The sequence below is a fragment of the Etheostoma cragini genome, chromosome 11 (assembly GCF_013103735.1).
Source record: "Etheostoma cragini isolate CJK2018 chromosome 11, CSU_Ecrag_1.0, whole genome shotgun sequence".
NCBI classification, from domain to species: Eukaryota; Metazoa; Chordata; class Actinopteri; order Perciformes; family Percidae; genus Etheostoma; species Etheostoma cragini.
In genome coordinates this window covers 14984135-15002239 of record NC_048417.1, presented here as the reverse complement: position 1 = coordinate 15002239, position 18105 = coordinate 14984135, and the positions used below count along the sequence as shown (strand labels likewise).

At 39.0% G+C, this 18105-nt stretch overlaps 1 protein-coding gene across 1 annotated transcript; it reads right to left on the bottom strand.

The window, feature by feature from the left end:
• Positions 1 to 275: 275 nt before the first annotated feature.
• Positions 276 to 17770, bottom strand: tlk1a (tousled-like kinase 1a). Its single transcript, XM_034885034.1, is given in 23 exon segments — positions 276 to 1367; positions 1489 to 1596; positions 1677 to 1788; positions 2094 to 2229; positions 4019 to 4188; positions 4278 to 4367; positions 4578 to 4669; positions 4774 to 4855; positions 5655 to 5752; positions 6290 to 6356; positions 6548 to 6736; positions 8205 to 8341; positions 10572 to 10682; positions 10889 to 10981; positions 11071 to 11253; positions 11467 to 11510; positions 11591 to 11666; positions 12028 to 12066; positions 12765 to 12836; positions 12942 to 13063; positions 17426 to 17468; positions 17470 to 17502; positions 17504 to 17770. Coding segments are annotated over 23 exon segments (2310 nt in total). The 5' UTR covers positions 17546 to 17770; the 3' UTR covers positions 276 to 1196.
• Between the last annotated feature and the right edge of the window lie 335 nt (positions 17771 to 18105).

Here is an 18105-nt window from a genome sequence, read left to right as displayed (position 1 = left end):
TTTCCATCAGAAAAGCAGTTTGTGCCGTTTGCTTGCTGCAGCCATTAAAATATAAAACTTCTGATTTTGTACAAAAAATTTGTAAAGTGATTATTAACTTGATTAAACAGATTCTATCTCTGCCTGTGGTCCGCACTTTGTACACTCTACCCTGGAACTGCAGTACCAAACAAAGCCACAGAGTGTCAGCTTAATTTCAGAAAAGGGAGACAAATGCTGGCAGATTATATTATCAGGTGAGTATGAATGTTAAGTTGAACAGACTGATTTTACAGTACCATTCACTAGAAGAGAAAAAGATTTCCTGGCATTTATTATTCACTCTTGGTAGAACTGTACAATTTGTACCCAAAGTGGAACATATAGCCCTTAAACACGTAAGAGCAACAAAGCAGCAAAATGAAACACTCCAGGAAACTAGTTTTGCATGGGGACATTTTAACTCTTTGTACACATTACTGCTGCAGTTCAACATTTGAAAATATACCTGTACAGCATATACAGTTTCCAATTAATGTTAATATTCCTGCATAAGATTTTATACACAAATTTTTCTACATTTGGTTACTTTGTGCATTTAACATAAGTATGCGGCCCCAACCTACATGTCACTAGAGGCCACTGGTATGCTACACATTACATTCCCATGGCTAAGTAACTCAAATTAAAGCCTAATATTTGTATAAAACAAAACATTTTGCCAAATTAATAGACTAATCTTTGCAGTTCTACACAAATATGACTGTCCTCTCCTCACACTAAATTAACTTCTAGCAGCTGAATCATTTGCACCCTGGCAGCGCCATGTTAGTCGATCTAAATGGCGGGCTGCCAAATCTCCCTTTGGCCCTTTAAGGCTTTATCCATCGGCAACATCTGAACAGAGAGTCCAGTCACATTTTCTTCAAGGTACTTTGTCAGTTTCAGTGCTTTTATCAGACCCTCAAAAGATCCTTTTATCCATGTCCTTTTAAAACATCACCTCACTGTCCCTCCATTGATCATGACCTCGTAAACAAGTAGAAGCCTGGCCCAGGTCCGAAGAGGCCAGGTGAGATCTCCTCACTGGTGTCCTCCTCCCGCTGTTGCTGGCTATTCCTCCACCCACAAGCCAGAGCCTCTGAGAAGCTCTGCAGGCGTGGGAGCAACTTGGTCAGTTTGCCTTTTTGTCACAGTATAATGTCCCAGCAGGGCTGTCAGTATGAGAGGATACTGGAGGAGGCAGGTCCTGAGCCAGCAGCATTCATCTGCAGATTTCCAGAGGAGCTTGACCTCCGCATGTGAGGGAGCAAGTACGGGTCACTTCCCATCTGGTGAACGTCAATCCGGTCCTCCTTCCTGTATGCCAGGCACCGCCTTATAAAGGCCTGGGAAGGGGGGAATAGTAAAAAAGATTTGCAGGTCAATCAGGTTTTAAGATATTTTTTCTTTGATAATAAAGACAGATTTTTAAATGGCTGTATCCCTTTTGTAATTAAGTTCACATACCTTTGCTTCATTACTGGAAACAGGCTTGACAGGAAACTGAATGTCTGTAGCTTTCAGTATGGTGTTCTCCTGCAGGATGTCCTGTTGTGACTGATTGTGGCCAAAAGGCTGAAAAAGAAGGAGAAGTGCTTAACAATGCAAGAAATTACAGAAACTTTAAAGGGTAGAATCTGAATTGCTCTTCTTACCTTCCTTCCATACAGACACTGAAAAAAGATAACGCCCACAGACCACACATCCACCTTATTGGAGATCTTTGGAGGTTCTTTGCCAACCACAAAACATTCAGGAGGTAAGTACCTGACCAGAACAACAAAAAAAAAGTTCAGTTGACAGTAACTCAACACATTTACTCTCTTCATACAGTGATTAAGTACAATTTAGAGGTACTTGTCCTTTACTTGAGAATTTCGATTAAAAGTTAAACTTGGCCCCACTGTAAACAACTACAGCATTAAAGTACTGCTTACAGGTTAATGTAACATTAAAAAGGGATCACTTTGCTTAAGCAGTACCATTTAGTTTTTTTATAGTGTGGTATTGCTACACTGCATGTTTACTGTGTGTGTTGATGTACTATATATAAAAATGACATTTCTTCTCACCAATAAGTCCCTGCACCCTGTGATGTCAAGTCCATCCCATCGACGCCATAGTTGTCATCATCCATAATTTTTGATAGACCAAAGTCGGTGATTTTGATTTCCCCACAGGCTGTGCCGTCCACCAACAAAATATTGCCTTAAAATCAGAGTAAATGAAGTCAGCACTAAAGAAGAAACGGCATACCATAAATTGGATGACTACTTCAGCCAACTAGATAACTGACAGTCAACGGGCAAAATCCCACTACTATACTTAAAGAACAGTATGTTCGTTTGTGGTCAACATCACACTTTCCTTGGCTTACTGCAGGAGATCAAAAGGTTAGAGTCCTGTCAAATGTTTATACCAAAAACATTTAATTTTACTGATAAATACTTGGCAGTTTTACTTTTTGTTCATGTTTGCATCATGAATTGACCCAAATCATCACTGACGGAAAGTTGTGCCACAAAACTATTTGTATTGTTGTCCAATCCAAAACATAGAAATCAACTGATGCTACATTTTTTCAACATATAGTAAAGTGCTTGTGTTTCATTATTTACCCGCAGTGTTTTAGGCAGTGATATTTCCTGTACCAAACTCTCACACACAGACTCAAAAACACACTGCCAAGACTGATCGCTGGTTACATGGTTGACTTTCACAGGGTGACGTTTGGTTACATTTCTCCAAAAGTTGAATCTGTCTCAACCTTTTGCTGCAGCATTTGTTTCAGCTCCCCCTGCGGCCCCCACCAGCACAGACTGATCCCATTCTAAATGAATGGAAGGACCTGTGTTTTTGCCAGAACGTCTGTGGACCGCTGCAGTCTATACAAAAGCAGCCTCAGTGTAGAAAGATTGGTCTGAAAGCTGTCAGTGTGGACACCACGCGTCAGCCGCAGCAGCTCTGCGAGGGAGGCGCTGTGGTTAGGCGTTACCTTTTCATTTATTTGTCCACTATTTGCACAGACCATTTAGTTTCTATGACGTATACACTTCCCCCCCCCAAAAGGGTAGTTTTCAGTTGTCAGATGCAGCACTGGTTGCCTCATGTCAATTATCTGAAATTTTTGGGGCTAAGACCTGGAGGACAATCAACAGAGAGAGCACTGGTGCTGCCCGATGCTACGGGTGAATACTCATGCTTTCCTTTAACTCTTTCCAGAGGCACATGTATTTTGTTATGATTTTCCTCTGACCTCTTTTAAAATGTACAAATAATCATTAACATATTGCGGATTCACCATTTTTCAGACTATGTCATTGGAGCCGCTTGAGGTTACATGTAAGCTTTTCTATTAAAAGCTGCCATCTATGTATGTACAAAATGTAAATATTGTATTTCTGACAAATACTTTTTATTACCTTAATATACAATTACACCATATTATTACAACTTCTACACCACAGCCATGACTGAACTAAACGCCACAAAACAATGTCACCACCACCCTCAACATCACCACAACACTACGCCACAGAGCTAAAATCAGATTAATATTTTCCATACCATAAATGAGGATATGTGCCATGATGCTATTTACTGTGCAATAATACATTTATAAGCTGTAAATACCATTTTGCAAAATGCCACTTCTTTTCTTCTTAGGACATGGACAGCTAATTTATCTGTATAGTGTACAATGACAATAAACGCATTCTATCATTGCTGCACCATAATGTGAGTTGCAATATGTGCCATATATTTTTGGTCACAAGCCTTAATTAAGTTCATTCTGCTAGGAGTTCAGCCCTTTGCACAGGATACTTTTAAGGGGTGAGGTGAGGGTCAAGGGGGATCAGGAAAAGTTAGGGGTGAAAGCACTGAAGAGGGCTGGGGTACAAGGGCGAAGTCTCAGAATTGGATTAATGTAAAGTAACTGATATTTTGTTGAGTTGACGGGATGAGAGTCATCAGCTGTCCAATTAGGTGTGCTTACCGGGTTTAAGATCGTAATGGATGATGGGGGGTTTGATTTCATTCAGGTATCTTAGTGCGTTCACAATCTGCATGACTATAGATCGTGCTTCCTTCTCAGACATTAGCTTATGCTGTTTCAAGTAGAAATCCAAGTCGTTGCCTTCGCAGTACTCCATGACAGTGCAAAACCTAGTGAATGGTAAAAACAAATACTTTAAAAGAATTACGGCCCACATCTGACAGAAACTGAGAAGTGCTGAAAGGAAAAGTGCACTAACGTGTCTGTGTCCAGTGAGAAGTAATCGTAAAGTTTCACGATTCGGGGGTGGTCCAGCTCCTTGTGTATTCTGTACTCTCGACATGCATGTCTGTGGAGAGAAAGGTAATTGTGCTTCTATTAGGAACCAAAGCATGACAGTACAAAGTACTGCACCCGCACTGACAGCCTGGCATTTAGGCTTATGGAGGAATAAGTAAAGGATATCAGAACAGTTTGTCGAAGTATGTCACAACATTTGATGCACTAAATTGCAATACACTGCAGGTGAGGTTACATATTTTCACATGGACCATCATACTTGTGATAGTTCTCCTTTTTTTCATCTCTCCAGTTCTTGTTAAGTTGGTGGATTTTCACAGCAGCATACCGTTGCTCAATCAAGTCAAAAGCCTGCAGAACATATGCACAAAAAGTTGGCTTATACGTGAAAAACAACACCTGCTAAGAATATTATTTCACTTTGACACATGTGACATTAACATTTAATGACTAACCTTGTAAACTTCACTAAAGCCCCCTCTTCCTAGAAGATGTAGTAGCAGATAGCGTTCATTTAATGTCGGGTGATCTTTGAATCTTTAGATGGAAAAAAACACCGAAGACAATCAACATAACATATAGACCTAAAGTATGAGTCACTGACAAATTCTTCCACATTGGCTTGCTGTGCCAAAAACATGACCAATGTAGAAAAAGACGAGAAAGCTTCACGCAGTGAACAGTTACTTAATATCATTACTAGGGTTGGGTACCAAAACCCAGTGCTAATTTGGCATCGGTGCCAAAACGACCGGTATCTACTGGATCAAATACCAACGCAGATCTTGGGGCCTCATTTCGCTGCCACTTAAATGTCTTTGCTGCTGTCTTAAACAAGGTTAGAGGCCACAGAAGCATCGCTGCATTAGACGCTTGTTAACATTACACTTAGCAGCAGGTAACATTAACGTTAGCTAGTAGCTGGCTTAAATATGGTTATAATGCTAACAGCTAAACGTGTAAAGTGTGACTGTATTTTACAGTAGGGGATTCCAACACCAGGACGTACAACAGTGTGCAGCTGCTGTTGTTAGAAAAACAAAGAGGATGCCTCTCCGTGCACTTAAAGTCGTTGTAAAATACCCTTTTCCCATCTAGTCGTAGTTTTTATTTGTAATAAATCATTTCATTTTGACCATCTTTTTTTTTTTTTTATGTCGGCGATGGTAATTTTGAGCTCTTCCTTTTTTCTTTTCTAATTATCGTTTTTGCACCGGTTTAAAAAATAAACTATACCCAACCCTAATCACCACTATGGATGAGAATACTGGCCTTTTGTGAACATCATGCTCCAATGTCAATACAGTAACTGTCAAAGAAATTGATTCAGACTCACTGTGAGCTGTCTTCATTATTTATTCTCTTCAGCTCTCGAATGTGAAGGTTGCGCACTCTTTCCAGACGCTCAAGCTCTGCCTGGATCTCAGCTTCTTCCTATAAATGATTCATGCAAACAAACATACAAATGCACAGAAGGGACTTCAGAACTCTGACTACAAGAAGAGGAGCTCATCTTAACCTACTTGCACACAGCTGACTAGTTTTGTATAAAATATTAACAAATTACTTAGTACAGAGTCTGTCATGGGCTGGCTGTGCCTATTCATTGGGAAAACAATGAAAACGTCGAACTATAGGGTGATTCAAACAAAGGAACAGTGGTTCAACTCGGGAAGTAAAAGAATCAGGCTGAATATGTTCTTTATGTTCATAATTAAAACAAAGATTTCCTATGGATATGCATATTTAATAAGATATTGAATCCAATTAGGTTTTTTAACTTCTAAACTGTGTAAAAAGCATCCTTGTTACACACTAGCCCCTGGATAAATTGAGTAACTTGTGAAATTAATAATAATAATAATACATAAGGTAATGTGTCTGTACTGCACAGAAAGAAAAATTCCACACCAGAAAAACTAAAACAAATGATTTTGATAAGTTGTTGCTGCAGGTTCAGCATTGACAAACCTTCTTCAGATGTCCAAGACGCAGTTTAAAGATCTCTTCCTGTTCATGGTACTCTGCTAATGTCAGCCTTTCCAGGATGAGAGAGATAAGAAAAAAACATTTATTTTTGTTAACAGCATCTACATGTTTACTTTCAATACAAGATTCAGTTTTACTTTGTGTGCATACAGTACTGTTACACTTGCACTTACAACAGCAGACTATGCAAAATAATAAGACAAAACTACACTCAATACTCAACTCACGGACTAAACTTACAGTTGAGGTAGGTTGGGTTTTAGAAAGGGATCACTTTCTGCTCCATTCACTGCCTTGGTTTTGCGTTGCTTTGGCTCCAAGTTTGTAGTTGGGGTTTGGGAGCTGCTTGACAATGGAGGTTTCCTCTTGGCTAAAAGTTTTCTCTGCCTCTCAATGTCCTCTCTCTGTTGGTTTAGCCACTCTTGCTGTCTGCAAGTGGAAAGCAGGGTTTTTGTTAGACAAGATTGGTTACCAATTCTGTACCCATGCTCCCATTTGTTTGCAGTTTACATCCATGTCTGTCCAGACTTACAAAATATTATGTTAGGTGGAAGACTGTGTAGGCAATTTATAAAAAAAAAAAAAAGTATTAAGTGTTTTTTACTGCAGAACATGGATGCTTCACGCACATCTTCAACCCTGCAACACAGAAGATCTAAACAATCACCAGTTTTAAGGTGGGCACCAAAAATAATATTACCAATTCAGTATCTGAACAAATGTCTCCGCTTCAGTGTAAGAGTATGGCTTTGTTTTCCATAGCATTATCTTGTCACAGTGAAGTTGACCTTTTAGATATAAAATACAAGTACTTCATTTTATACTTTATCCTAATTAGGACAACATTGTGTAAATTTTAGGAGGTCACAGTGACCTTGACCTTTGACGAGGGCAAGGTAATATATCAATGTTGTATCAACATAACCATATGAGACTAGATATCGTTTTAGATTTTGTATATTTCGTAATATGGTTAGTGTTATCTTTACTTGGTTTGTCAGGCTGCATTACAGTAAAGTGATGTGATTTTCTGAACTTACCAGACTGTTCTAGCTGTTCTATTATTTACCTTTACTAAGTCACTAAATAATTTCTAGAGAATTTATCAAAAATCTCATTGAGTAAAAAACATTTTGTCAAAATATTTGGGCCAAATTTGAAGACATTCCCCTGAAGGAATGTTGCCACCTGTCGCCGGCCAACATGACTTTGAATAAATATACACATCAACTCCCTCAAGCCAAGTGGCATGTTATCTGTACGCATTTTTAGCTACCTACACTGTCTACACTGTCTACAGCTGGCCTACACACCACTTGCAGTCTTATTGCAAGAGGAACGTGATGGTTGACTTTAGAAAAAAAATGACACATTGGGTTTAGGAAACGAAGAACCGGTTGGGTTCAGAAAAAAGAACGGGGTTGGAATTAGGAGAAAAAACAAACAACAAAAAAACGGTAGAGTTAATGTACACGTGACACACAGGACCCGATTCCCGGTCTCCTGGGTGAAAGTCCGCTGTTTTACCCATCTACCACCCCGACCAACCTCAACACGTAAATTTTCGCTCTTTCATACTTTCACTACGGCGTAAATTCACACGCTATAGCAAAGTCAATAGAGGCCAAACAACGTCGATAAACACGCTAAAAACAGAGTGTGCATCTAGATAACACAGCAATAATGGCATACGAATTAGCGCGTCATACATTCGCCATTTCATGTGATCAATCTGCGCCGGTACATAGGTATAAAAATGTGCTTCACTGTAACAAGAATGTTTCTGAAAAAATGTGTTTCTTTAAGGATAACTAAAAAAAAAACTAATAAACAAGTGTGTAAAACCACTAGAAAATAACATGATCAAGAAGACATAATTTCACTAAAAGCTTCTTACTTTACAAGGTTCTGGAAGGCATAGCCATCAGTCCACTGTTCTGTGAATGATGCTCCATGTCGCACTGTAGTGAAATGGCCTAAACGAAGTCTATCCTGCATGCTTTTCTCCCGACAGGCCTGCTTCTCCTGGGTGCTCTGAAGAATACAAAATATACAGTGGAGCTAAAAAGTTTGGGCACCCCAGGTAAAAGAAAATGGTATTACTGTGCATAAAGAAGATTTGGAAAAATCTCCAAAAGGCCTCAAATGACGGATTAGACATTTGTATAATATGTCACAAAAATTTAGATTTTATTTCCATCATTTACACTTTCAAAATAACAGAACACATAGAAAAATGGCATCTGCAAAAAGTTTGGGCACCCTGCAGAGTTAATACCTTGTACTGCCCCCTTGTGGCAGGTATCACAGCTTGGAAACACTTCTTGTAGCCAGCCAGTAGTCTTTAAATTCTAGTTTGAGATATCTTCGCTCATTCTTCCTTCCAGAAGTCTTCCAGTTCTTTGAGATTTCTGTCAAGCACTGCTCTTTTAAGGTTTATCCATAGATTTTCAATTATGTTGAGGTCAGGAGATTGTGAAGGCCATGGCAAAACCTTCAGTTTACACCTCTTGATGTAATCCACTGTAGATTTTGAGGTGTGTTTAGGATCATTATCCACTTGTAGAAGCCATCATCTCTTTAACTTCAGCTTTTGACAGATGGCATCAAGGTAGTGTCCAAAATTTGATGAAATTTTATTGATTCTATTTTTCCTTCTGCTTGTGAAATGTTCCCTGTGCCACTGGCTGCAATATAACCCCAAAGCGTGATTAATTCACCCCCATGCTTAACGGTTGGACAGAGGTTCTTTTCGATAAATACTGTGCCCTTTCTTCTCCAAACGTACCTTTGCTCATTCTGGACAAAAAGTTCTATTTTAACCTTATCGGTCCAAAGAACTTGTTTCCACAATGCATCAGGCTTGTCTATATGTTCTTTTGCAAACTTCCAACGCTGATTTTTGTGGTGAGGACATAGAAGAGGTTTTCTTCTGATGATTCTTCCATGAAGACCATGTTTGTACAATATCTCTTCATAGTGGAATGGTGTGCCACAACTCCAGTGTCTGCCAGGTCTTTCTGGATGGATCGTGCAGTCAAACGTGGGTTTTGACTTGCTTTTCTCACAATCCTGCAAGCTTTTCTGTCTGATATTTTTCTTGGTCTTCCAGATCTTGCTTTAACTTCCACTATTCCTGATGACTGCTGTTTCTTAATTACATTCCGAACAGAGGATATTGGCATCTGAAAACGCTTTGGTATCTTCCTATAGCCTTCCCCTGCTTTGTGAGCGTCAACTATTTTTAGTTTCAGTTTTCTAGACAACTGCTTAGAAGAACCCATGGTGCTGATGGTTAGGGCAAGGTCAGATGAGTCTGGGCATTTAAAACCTTAAGGTTGACGTCACCTGGTCTTTCCAGACAATGACTGAGAACAATCCATGACAGGTCTCAGCTTTCCAAAGGTGGCGGTGCATGCTATAAACTCTGCAGGGTGCCCAACCTTTTGCTGACACCATTTTTTGGTTTTCTGTTATTTTGAAAGCGTAAATGGTGGAAATAAAATCTAAGTTTTCATGACATATTACACGAATTTCTAATCTGTCATTTGATGCCTTTTTTTTCCCTTGGCTTCTTTATGCACATTACAAATTTTTACCTGGGGTGCCCAAACGTTGGAGCCCCACTGTAGGTTTGCATGGGGTGCTGCAGACATACAGTACATGTTGAGTAGGGATGTCACGGTACCAACAATTTAGAATTTGATACCAATACAGGTACAATTTTGCATTTCATATCTTCCATGAGTTCACCTAGAGCTCAAACGGCAAGTATGTTAAGTCTGTTTCTCTCTGACATTGTTTTTTCACATAGAACTGGGCTGATTAAAGTTAACTGACGTCATGCTGAAGTCCGCTGGCTGTAAAAAGCGCTAATGTCAGCTAGCGTTAACATTAGGCTCTATGTGAAAAAACTACAGCAGAAAAAAAACAGACTTATTTGTGGTTTGGAAGTACCAGGCACACTTGTGAAAGCTGTGCAGATGTACAGTAAAACCAGAGGCTACTGGAGTCGATTTGAGCTAGTCTGTGCTGATTGAAGTTCTTTGGCGTTTAGTGGCAGACTAGAACACTAGAACATGCATACATGCTGCCCCCTTAGGTCTGGAAGAATAGGATCCCCAGTCCATCCAATGCCTTTGGCACTACAGGAAAATGAGTACCAGCACATTTTAAGAATTTTGGCATTGACTTGGTATTGGTTCTTGTGACATCCCTAATTATAGTGTTTATAAAAAGGGTGAAGAAAAAACACCTAATTTACCTTTTCTATGAGCAACTTTTTGCTCATTGTGATGCACTTATTCAAGCGTTCCTTGTACTTTTCAAGTAATTTTTGTTGTTCATCTATCTGTCTTCTGAGATCACAGTTTGCCTATGAAGCAGACAAAAAAAAAACGGTATCAGTAGCAGGACAAATTATATTCTCCCGTTCCACCAATCATTTAAAATACCACTTATAATGTTGACAGACAAATTAAGGTCAGTTTAATCTATTGTAGAACGTTGTCCAACTTGTGTTAAAAGTAACATCATACTCGAGCCTCCCTGCGATTAAACAGAGTAAGATCTTCTCCTTACCCTTAGCAAATCGTCTATTCTGCCCTCCTTCTTCTCAAGGTCTAGATTCTTAGTGCTTTCAAGGGCAGCTAACTTCAACACTGTGAGGTCAGTCTAGAATAAATACAACAAAAGAAGTCGTTTAAAACTTGTCCAGTAAAGTCAAACCTATTACAACAATAAAGAGCTGGTTGTGCCCTCACCTGAACAAATTTGACTGCTAGTTGCTTTGGATGAGTCATGTGGTCCCCAAAAGACAGACCTGTAGGAGAGGAGCTATTTTGTCTTACAACAATACCCTGAGCGGAGTGGGAATGTGAGTTCTGGGGTGAACGAATCACTGGTGGGAGACCTCTCACAGGACTGGACCCATTTCCTCCCTGGAACTACACGGTTAAGAGAGGAAAGGTGACATTACTCCCAAAACATATGATATAAGCAAAGCCACTAGTGGCTCTTTTTCTATCACAGTACTGTTATTTTGAAAACAAGAAATGGATTATGCCTCAGTGGTTTAAAGACTAATGTAGCACACATTCACTCAACACTTGCTTTCAATGTATGAAACCTCTGACAAAACAAACAACCTGAAAACTTACATCAAAATAATCACTTATTTTGGGTCCTCGCACAATTGATTTCCCTGTGAACGGAAAAGAATGTTATTTATTAAAGTATGTCAGAAATTGTGTAGCAAAAGTGGAAATGTAACCAGCTTAACACCTTGGCTGCTCTCTGATTGGATCTCAGGTTTCCTTTTTCTGCCTCTGGCTGTTTCTGACTGTTTCTTCTCTGGGGTCTGAAAGATAAATTTTGTTGAACAATGTTTTTTTTAAACACTTACTACACCACAGGGCTGTTTTGACCTTTAGACTTGCAGCTGCTGTAAGAGCATCACAACAATGTGGTTATCTGAAGCTACCTGCGGGAACAGTCTAAAAAAAAACTAAATAGGTTTTTCTTATGAAGTTGACAACCAGAAGCATTTATTTCAACATTTATTCAAATGACTGCAATACAAAGTACTACTGAAAATTACCATGACAGATTTTAGCCATAACAATATGACTCATGCAACTTCTCTTATTAACCACAGTGATGGAAAATAAACAGCTCTTATCAGAATAACTTTTATTTTTAAAATGTCATCATATACCTACCGAATAAGCAGGAGAACTACCTCTTTTCACATCTGACCCCTATTAAGTGAAAAAGACAAGATTTTTAGACAAACGTAAAATGGAGCAGCAACTGGTATAACCAGCAGATTCTGTTTTTAGAAACAAGACAGTACAAAACTTACAATTACACTTTTTCAAAAAAGGAGGTCTACAAGTATTCTTATAGGGTGATATAATGAATAGCAAATAAGTCTCAAACCTAGATTACTTATCACATGGCCTACTATTCCACACACTTTATGACCACTCAATCCAACCACGACATTAATCAACAGGTACTGGTGTGATTGGAATTGTCCCTTATCAGAAACAATGTCACAAGGGAGGGCTGAGCAACCACAGTTTCCAGTTATGTGTAAATAGCAGTGTGTGATGGTTAAGATGAAAAATGCTACAAGATGCTGCTGAAATATGTTATTGTAACCTTAAAAAGGGCATTAAGACAAACCCTTGCAATACTGAAAAAACTGTTATGGAGCAAGCAGACATCATTTATACAACTCAGTCACACTAGGACTCAGGTATTTTATGATACATACAACCCTTAACATGCTGGTCTACTGTCCAGCGAAAAAAAAGAAATCTGATGTGGTAAGCCATTGTCACTTAATACTTGGGCTAAGTTCTTAAGCAAGAATAACATAATTACTTATATAATCAACTAACTTGTTTATAATATTTATTTGTCAATAATTTGTGCCAATATGTTAGTGTACCTCTGACTCCTTGTCGCTTGAGGATCCCAGGCTTCCAAAACTGTGATTTGAACATTCATTATTGGTCAAACCCTGAAAAAACAAACAAAAAACATTTTGAGTTGAGATGTCGACAGTTAAAACTGCATTTTGACCAATTACTATTGTACAAACTGACACAGCTAAATATTCACCCACTTTGGTTCCTCCGCTTGTGCTGCCAGTGCTGCCCCCTGTGCTGCCGCTGACCCCACCCATAAAGCGTGCCTCCAGCAGCTCCTGTCTCCGGGGGTCCAGGCTGTGCAGCTCCTCCATGGTGCCTGGGAAGATTAGCAGCAATTCACAGTGCGTCTTAGTTATTCAAGGATAAACTTAATTGAAGCCTTTAAATGCACCCACTCAAGAGCAGATGGCACAGATTTGTAATATAGGGGATTTTTTTTTTACACACACACACACACACACACACACACACACACACACACACACACACACACACACACACACACACACACACACACACACACACACACACACACACACACACACACACACACACACACACACACACACACACACACACACACACACACACACACACACACACACACACACACACACACACACACACACACACACACACTTTTAGTATAGTCCAAAAATATAGGTCAAGAGAAAATGTATGCCCCTTGAGGCATGTCAAAGACAAGTTTCACTGTGTAGTACTGAGGAGTTAGGCAAGATTTTCTTGTACGTTTACTCCGGTTATCACAACCAGAGGCCTGCACTACAAATCAAGATCAACATGCCCTGGGTTTATTTCAGTTACCCAGCTTCACCTAACCTAACAACCGCAGTACTAAATAAGCTGTGTCACGAAGGTGGTCAACAACTATGTAGTGACTATGTCCAATTCTTAGCCACTACGGGTTTCTAATTTGGATAATTGTTTCTAACGTGTACTCACAATAACAATGTCCAGTCCCTTCCAATAGTTTGCATTTGGGGCGTTTACTTTCTGTTGCCTTACAGCATCCACTTAACTCAAATAAAGTCCTAACACCATAACATAACCTGAGCACACTTAAAAATTGGTTGCTCCTCTTCTTCAATTAACAACAACGGTTTGAACCAATACAGGGACTTAAATTACCCAAGGCCAGCCTTGACCTTGACAAAACAATGCAATACATTGCCCCGTGTGGCTTGGAGGAAACCCATCTGTATGGCTCCTACGAACTGGTTCAATTAACGCAGGGTTTTCAAATCCAGTGACGGGCGCGTTCACATATAAGAGACAGTGTTTACACAGACTGAGCAATCACAAACATTTACCAGAGCCACATATTTTGAATAAGAGTAGCAAAACCCTGGGTAACTCTAAGTTACCTCATTAACGCCAACTCTTGCTTTGTAGTACATGCATTAGATCTACGGCACAGCTTAATACTAAAATAATAATAAAGTCACTATAGAAATCTATGATAACTCAAAATGCACAGTAAAGATCCAGAAGAAACAGGCATCTCTATGCCACAAATACTATTATCCTGCAGTCCAAGAGCAATGATTCAACTGATAGGCACTGATGAATACTCTGCTCCTTATGTGAGCTCCCTGGGCTTTAGTGTTGCTGCTGACTCAGAGGGGTCTGCCCACTAAACCTGTGATTTAATGGAGACAACCATTTTTTATCTACGTAGAAATCGATTTAAAAATGGAGAACATAACACACAGAAATATTTCCCAATAACTACAAAATCCAAGCAGCTGTGAGTAGGGCATCCTTGTGGTCATACCAAGATTAGTTAAATAATGAATGTGCACCAACAGATAAAAATGCTAACTCTTACCATCCGTTTAAAGCCATACACCAATCAACTATGACAGCAGCAAACTAGCAGTCTAGCAGACTAGAGAAGACATGCTCCATCTAATCACACACACACACACGCACACGCACGCAGTGCTCCAGGAAACTAACATCTTTCAGATGGAAGGAAACTACCTGTAAATCAGTATGTGGTTGTCCAAATAGCTCATTTAATTACACTTTTATTTATATATAAAAAAAAACAACAGTGTTCCTTAATAAATAGAAGTTGTGGAAAGTCAATTAGTACTAGTGTACTTTTAACTTCTTTGACGTACAGGATGCAAATAAAACCTTAGCAAGAATAGCTGATTGAAAAAGCCATTCATAACATCCACAAAAACACTGTCCACTGTTAAGTTATAGGCCGACATTACAGCAAGCACAGAGGTCCACTTCAGTGTGCAACATGAACCCACTAGAAAAATGCACCGTAACAGGAATAATTTGATGCCAAATCTTGCGATTAATGTTAATGTGCCAGATTTAGTGATACAGGTATGATTACCATCTTACTCTGTAAAACATATGATGTATTGTAGTGAAATTGTCAGCTCTAGCAGCACGGAAGCAAAGGAAATGTAGGCCAAATTCAGTGCTTGATATTCAATTATCAGATGCATATAATTGTTTAAAGATAAACATGCATCCTAATAAAATCGGCATGCAAGTTATAACTTAAAATAATAATGTGGTTTACTGAAAGACATTTCCGCTTCACTGCCAGCCTAAATTGTTTATATTAACCTTCTCGTGTTTGTTATCCACCACTAACAGAAGAAGTTTGACTATTTAAACTAACTTTTGCCAGCACACTTTTTCCTGATAACATCCAAGGTCACATTAACAGTCACTACCCTCCCGTGCTAAGAGACACTTAAGTAGGTTAAAAAAAAAATGTTAATAGGAGAAACCTTAGTAACAATCTAGCAACAGGTCAATTTCTTCTTCCTAATACAGAGTATAGGAAGAGAAAACTGACCTATTGTCTGATTATTACAAAGACAATGGATCTGTGGCTTCTCTTCAAATTTGCAGTCTATTTTGCTAAAACATCATCCCCTTTAGTCATCCGTCCTGTACAACTAGAGAAACTTACGAGCAAGTCTATTTTGCGTTTTGAGTATATACAATGGTCCCAAATATTTAGCCCTGTAATTACCAATACATACATAAATACACAAACATGTTTTCTCTCTGAATTTGCAACTATTTCAATTAATAGCACACTTTGTACCTTTATATACTTTTACAGACAAGTATAACTCATGTAGTGAATCGCGTGATTGGTATGATCAGTGTTTTCAGTTTTATCATTCACTGCAATATTCACAAGAAGCAATTGTTCTAGGCATTTAATCGACCAATATAAACAATACTTTTTAGAAGTCTAGCTTTAAAACCCTTCTTACTGCTACTTTTCATAACAATCTTGGTCTAGCTGAGAGGCTCCATAACCATATCTCACTTTCCCCCAGTTTTATGCCAGTTTCACATAACATATCAGATGTGCAGTGTTCACGGATGTTCCTTTGTTTCAAACATGAATGCCTCAGTGCATAACTATTATCTACATTCAAGCCCCTGCAGGAACATGTGGTTGAACCCTTTTAACTCTTGCTGTGGATGCCATTTAACCCCGTGCTGCTCAGCAGAGTGACCAACTGTTTAATGGTAGACACTTGGAAAGTTTTAAACGTCTCTGGCATAAACTGAATTATTTCCACCTAGGTTCACTCATTGACAATTTAAAAAACAAAACAAAGACACAGTCTCCCAATTTTTTATAACCTTTTAGCCATCCATTGATTAATGTACATAATGTATGTAAGACTGATAATACTAATACAATGAGAAGTATCCTCAATGTCCAAAGTAAAATTCTTCCATCTTTTCAGTATTCAGTGAAAACTACAAAGGGTGCAAGAAGGCGTAATTGACATTAGTCACAACTACATTGGGTAATAAAAATAGTCAAATAAGCAGAAGTTAACTTTATCGGATTGTGTGTGTGGATTAGCATGCTGCACTACCCAAAAGCAAGGTGTCCCTCGTTTTTGTAGGGGCATCTAGCGTTAGATGATGGTCTTTACTCTAAGTAAATAGACTAATACTAAAAGGCTAAACAAGGCTAAGTTACATACCATCCAGTGCAGCAGCATCTCTAGTAAAGGGCTATTTTAAAGACAATGACTACACTTAATGTTAGATGCCGACCGTCATGTTTAAAACCGATCTAAGACCTTTCTGCACCGTTAAGATGATTAACTTAAATCAGTACACATGCACAGATATTGTGACCACTGTTGGTAAGGAAACACCAGTCTACACACAAACAGTGCGATGCCCACCTAACTTATCCGGTGATATTACGTTAACCATCTTCAAAAACGTTTGATTTATCTTCTTGCATTTACTGATCTAGTTTACATCCATCTGTAACTTGACTTGTGTTCAACGTTACTACTCTAACAGCAGCATGCTTAAAGGATGTGCCGACTAATCTTACAGCAGTAGCTAAGCTTTCTGTTCTCGCAAAGGTTTATCGATATTAAGCACGTTGTCTTAGGGTTAACGTTATTGCACTGGCATGGCCAAGACTGTCCTGTCTTCCGTGCTAACGTTTCTAGCTAGCCAAACAGGCTCAATTGACTTTGGAGCCGACTAGTTAGTGTAACGTTAGCTAGGAAGCTGGTTTGGCCACCAAGATTTGCGTGGTCGTTTTAATACTATTTTCTTTCGTTCTACATAATAATGACATAAACCACCAGGTAGAAAAGACATTTACGTCTTAATACGTTTGACAAACCTTCCCGTGCCTTCACCACTGCCGTGGTATATTGCTGAAAACACGGTCCGTGTTGGGGACGTGGAGAGCTGGGACCAAAGATGGCGTCCCCTCCAAACTTCCAATACTTTGGACACTCATCAAGATACTTTTTGTATGTTCGTACTGCAGCGCACACAGTAAATCTTAAACACAGGCTGTGAAATTAACCAACTGATATACAACTGGTCTTTTTACATGGGCACGGCGAATACCACTAAGTGAAAGTGTCTAATTATTATCTGTTTTCAGGGTACAAACCTCCTACACCTCAGCAGTGCGTCCTGGCTCGAGGGCCACCTCTCGTCTTCAAGTGGTTGTTGCCTATGAAACGTCATGCATCGTGTGCCATAGAGATCTATGTCGTGTGCAAAATTCTTATCGCGAGGGTAATACAATTTTCTCAGCGTCAATAAAAACATGAAAAAAACAGTCCAGAGATAAAGATCACCTTTAAATGATACATTGGACACATGCATACCAGTAACCACATAATGTGTACACGTTGTAGACTGGTGGAAAAATTACTGTCAATTAAATAATTGAAAATATCAGGCGTTTAACTTTAAATTAATAAATAATTGCTAGACAATATCAAAAGGTCGCGGATGCCCATTTCAGCCAAAACAAGTATAACATTCTGAGAACTGGAATATGTTATA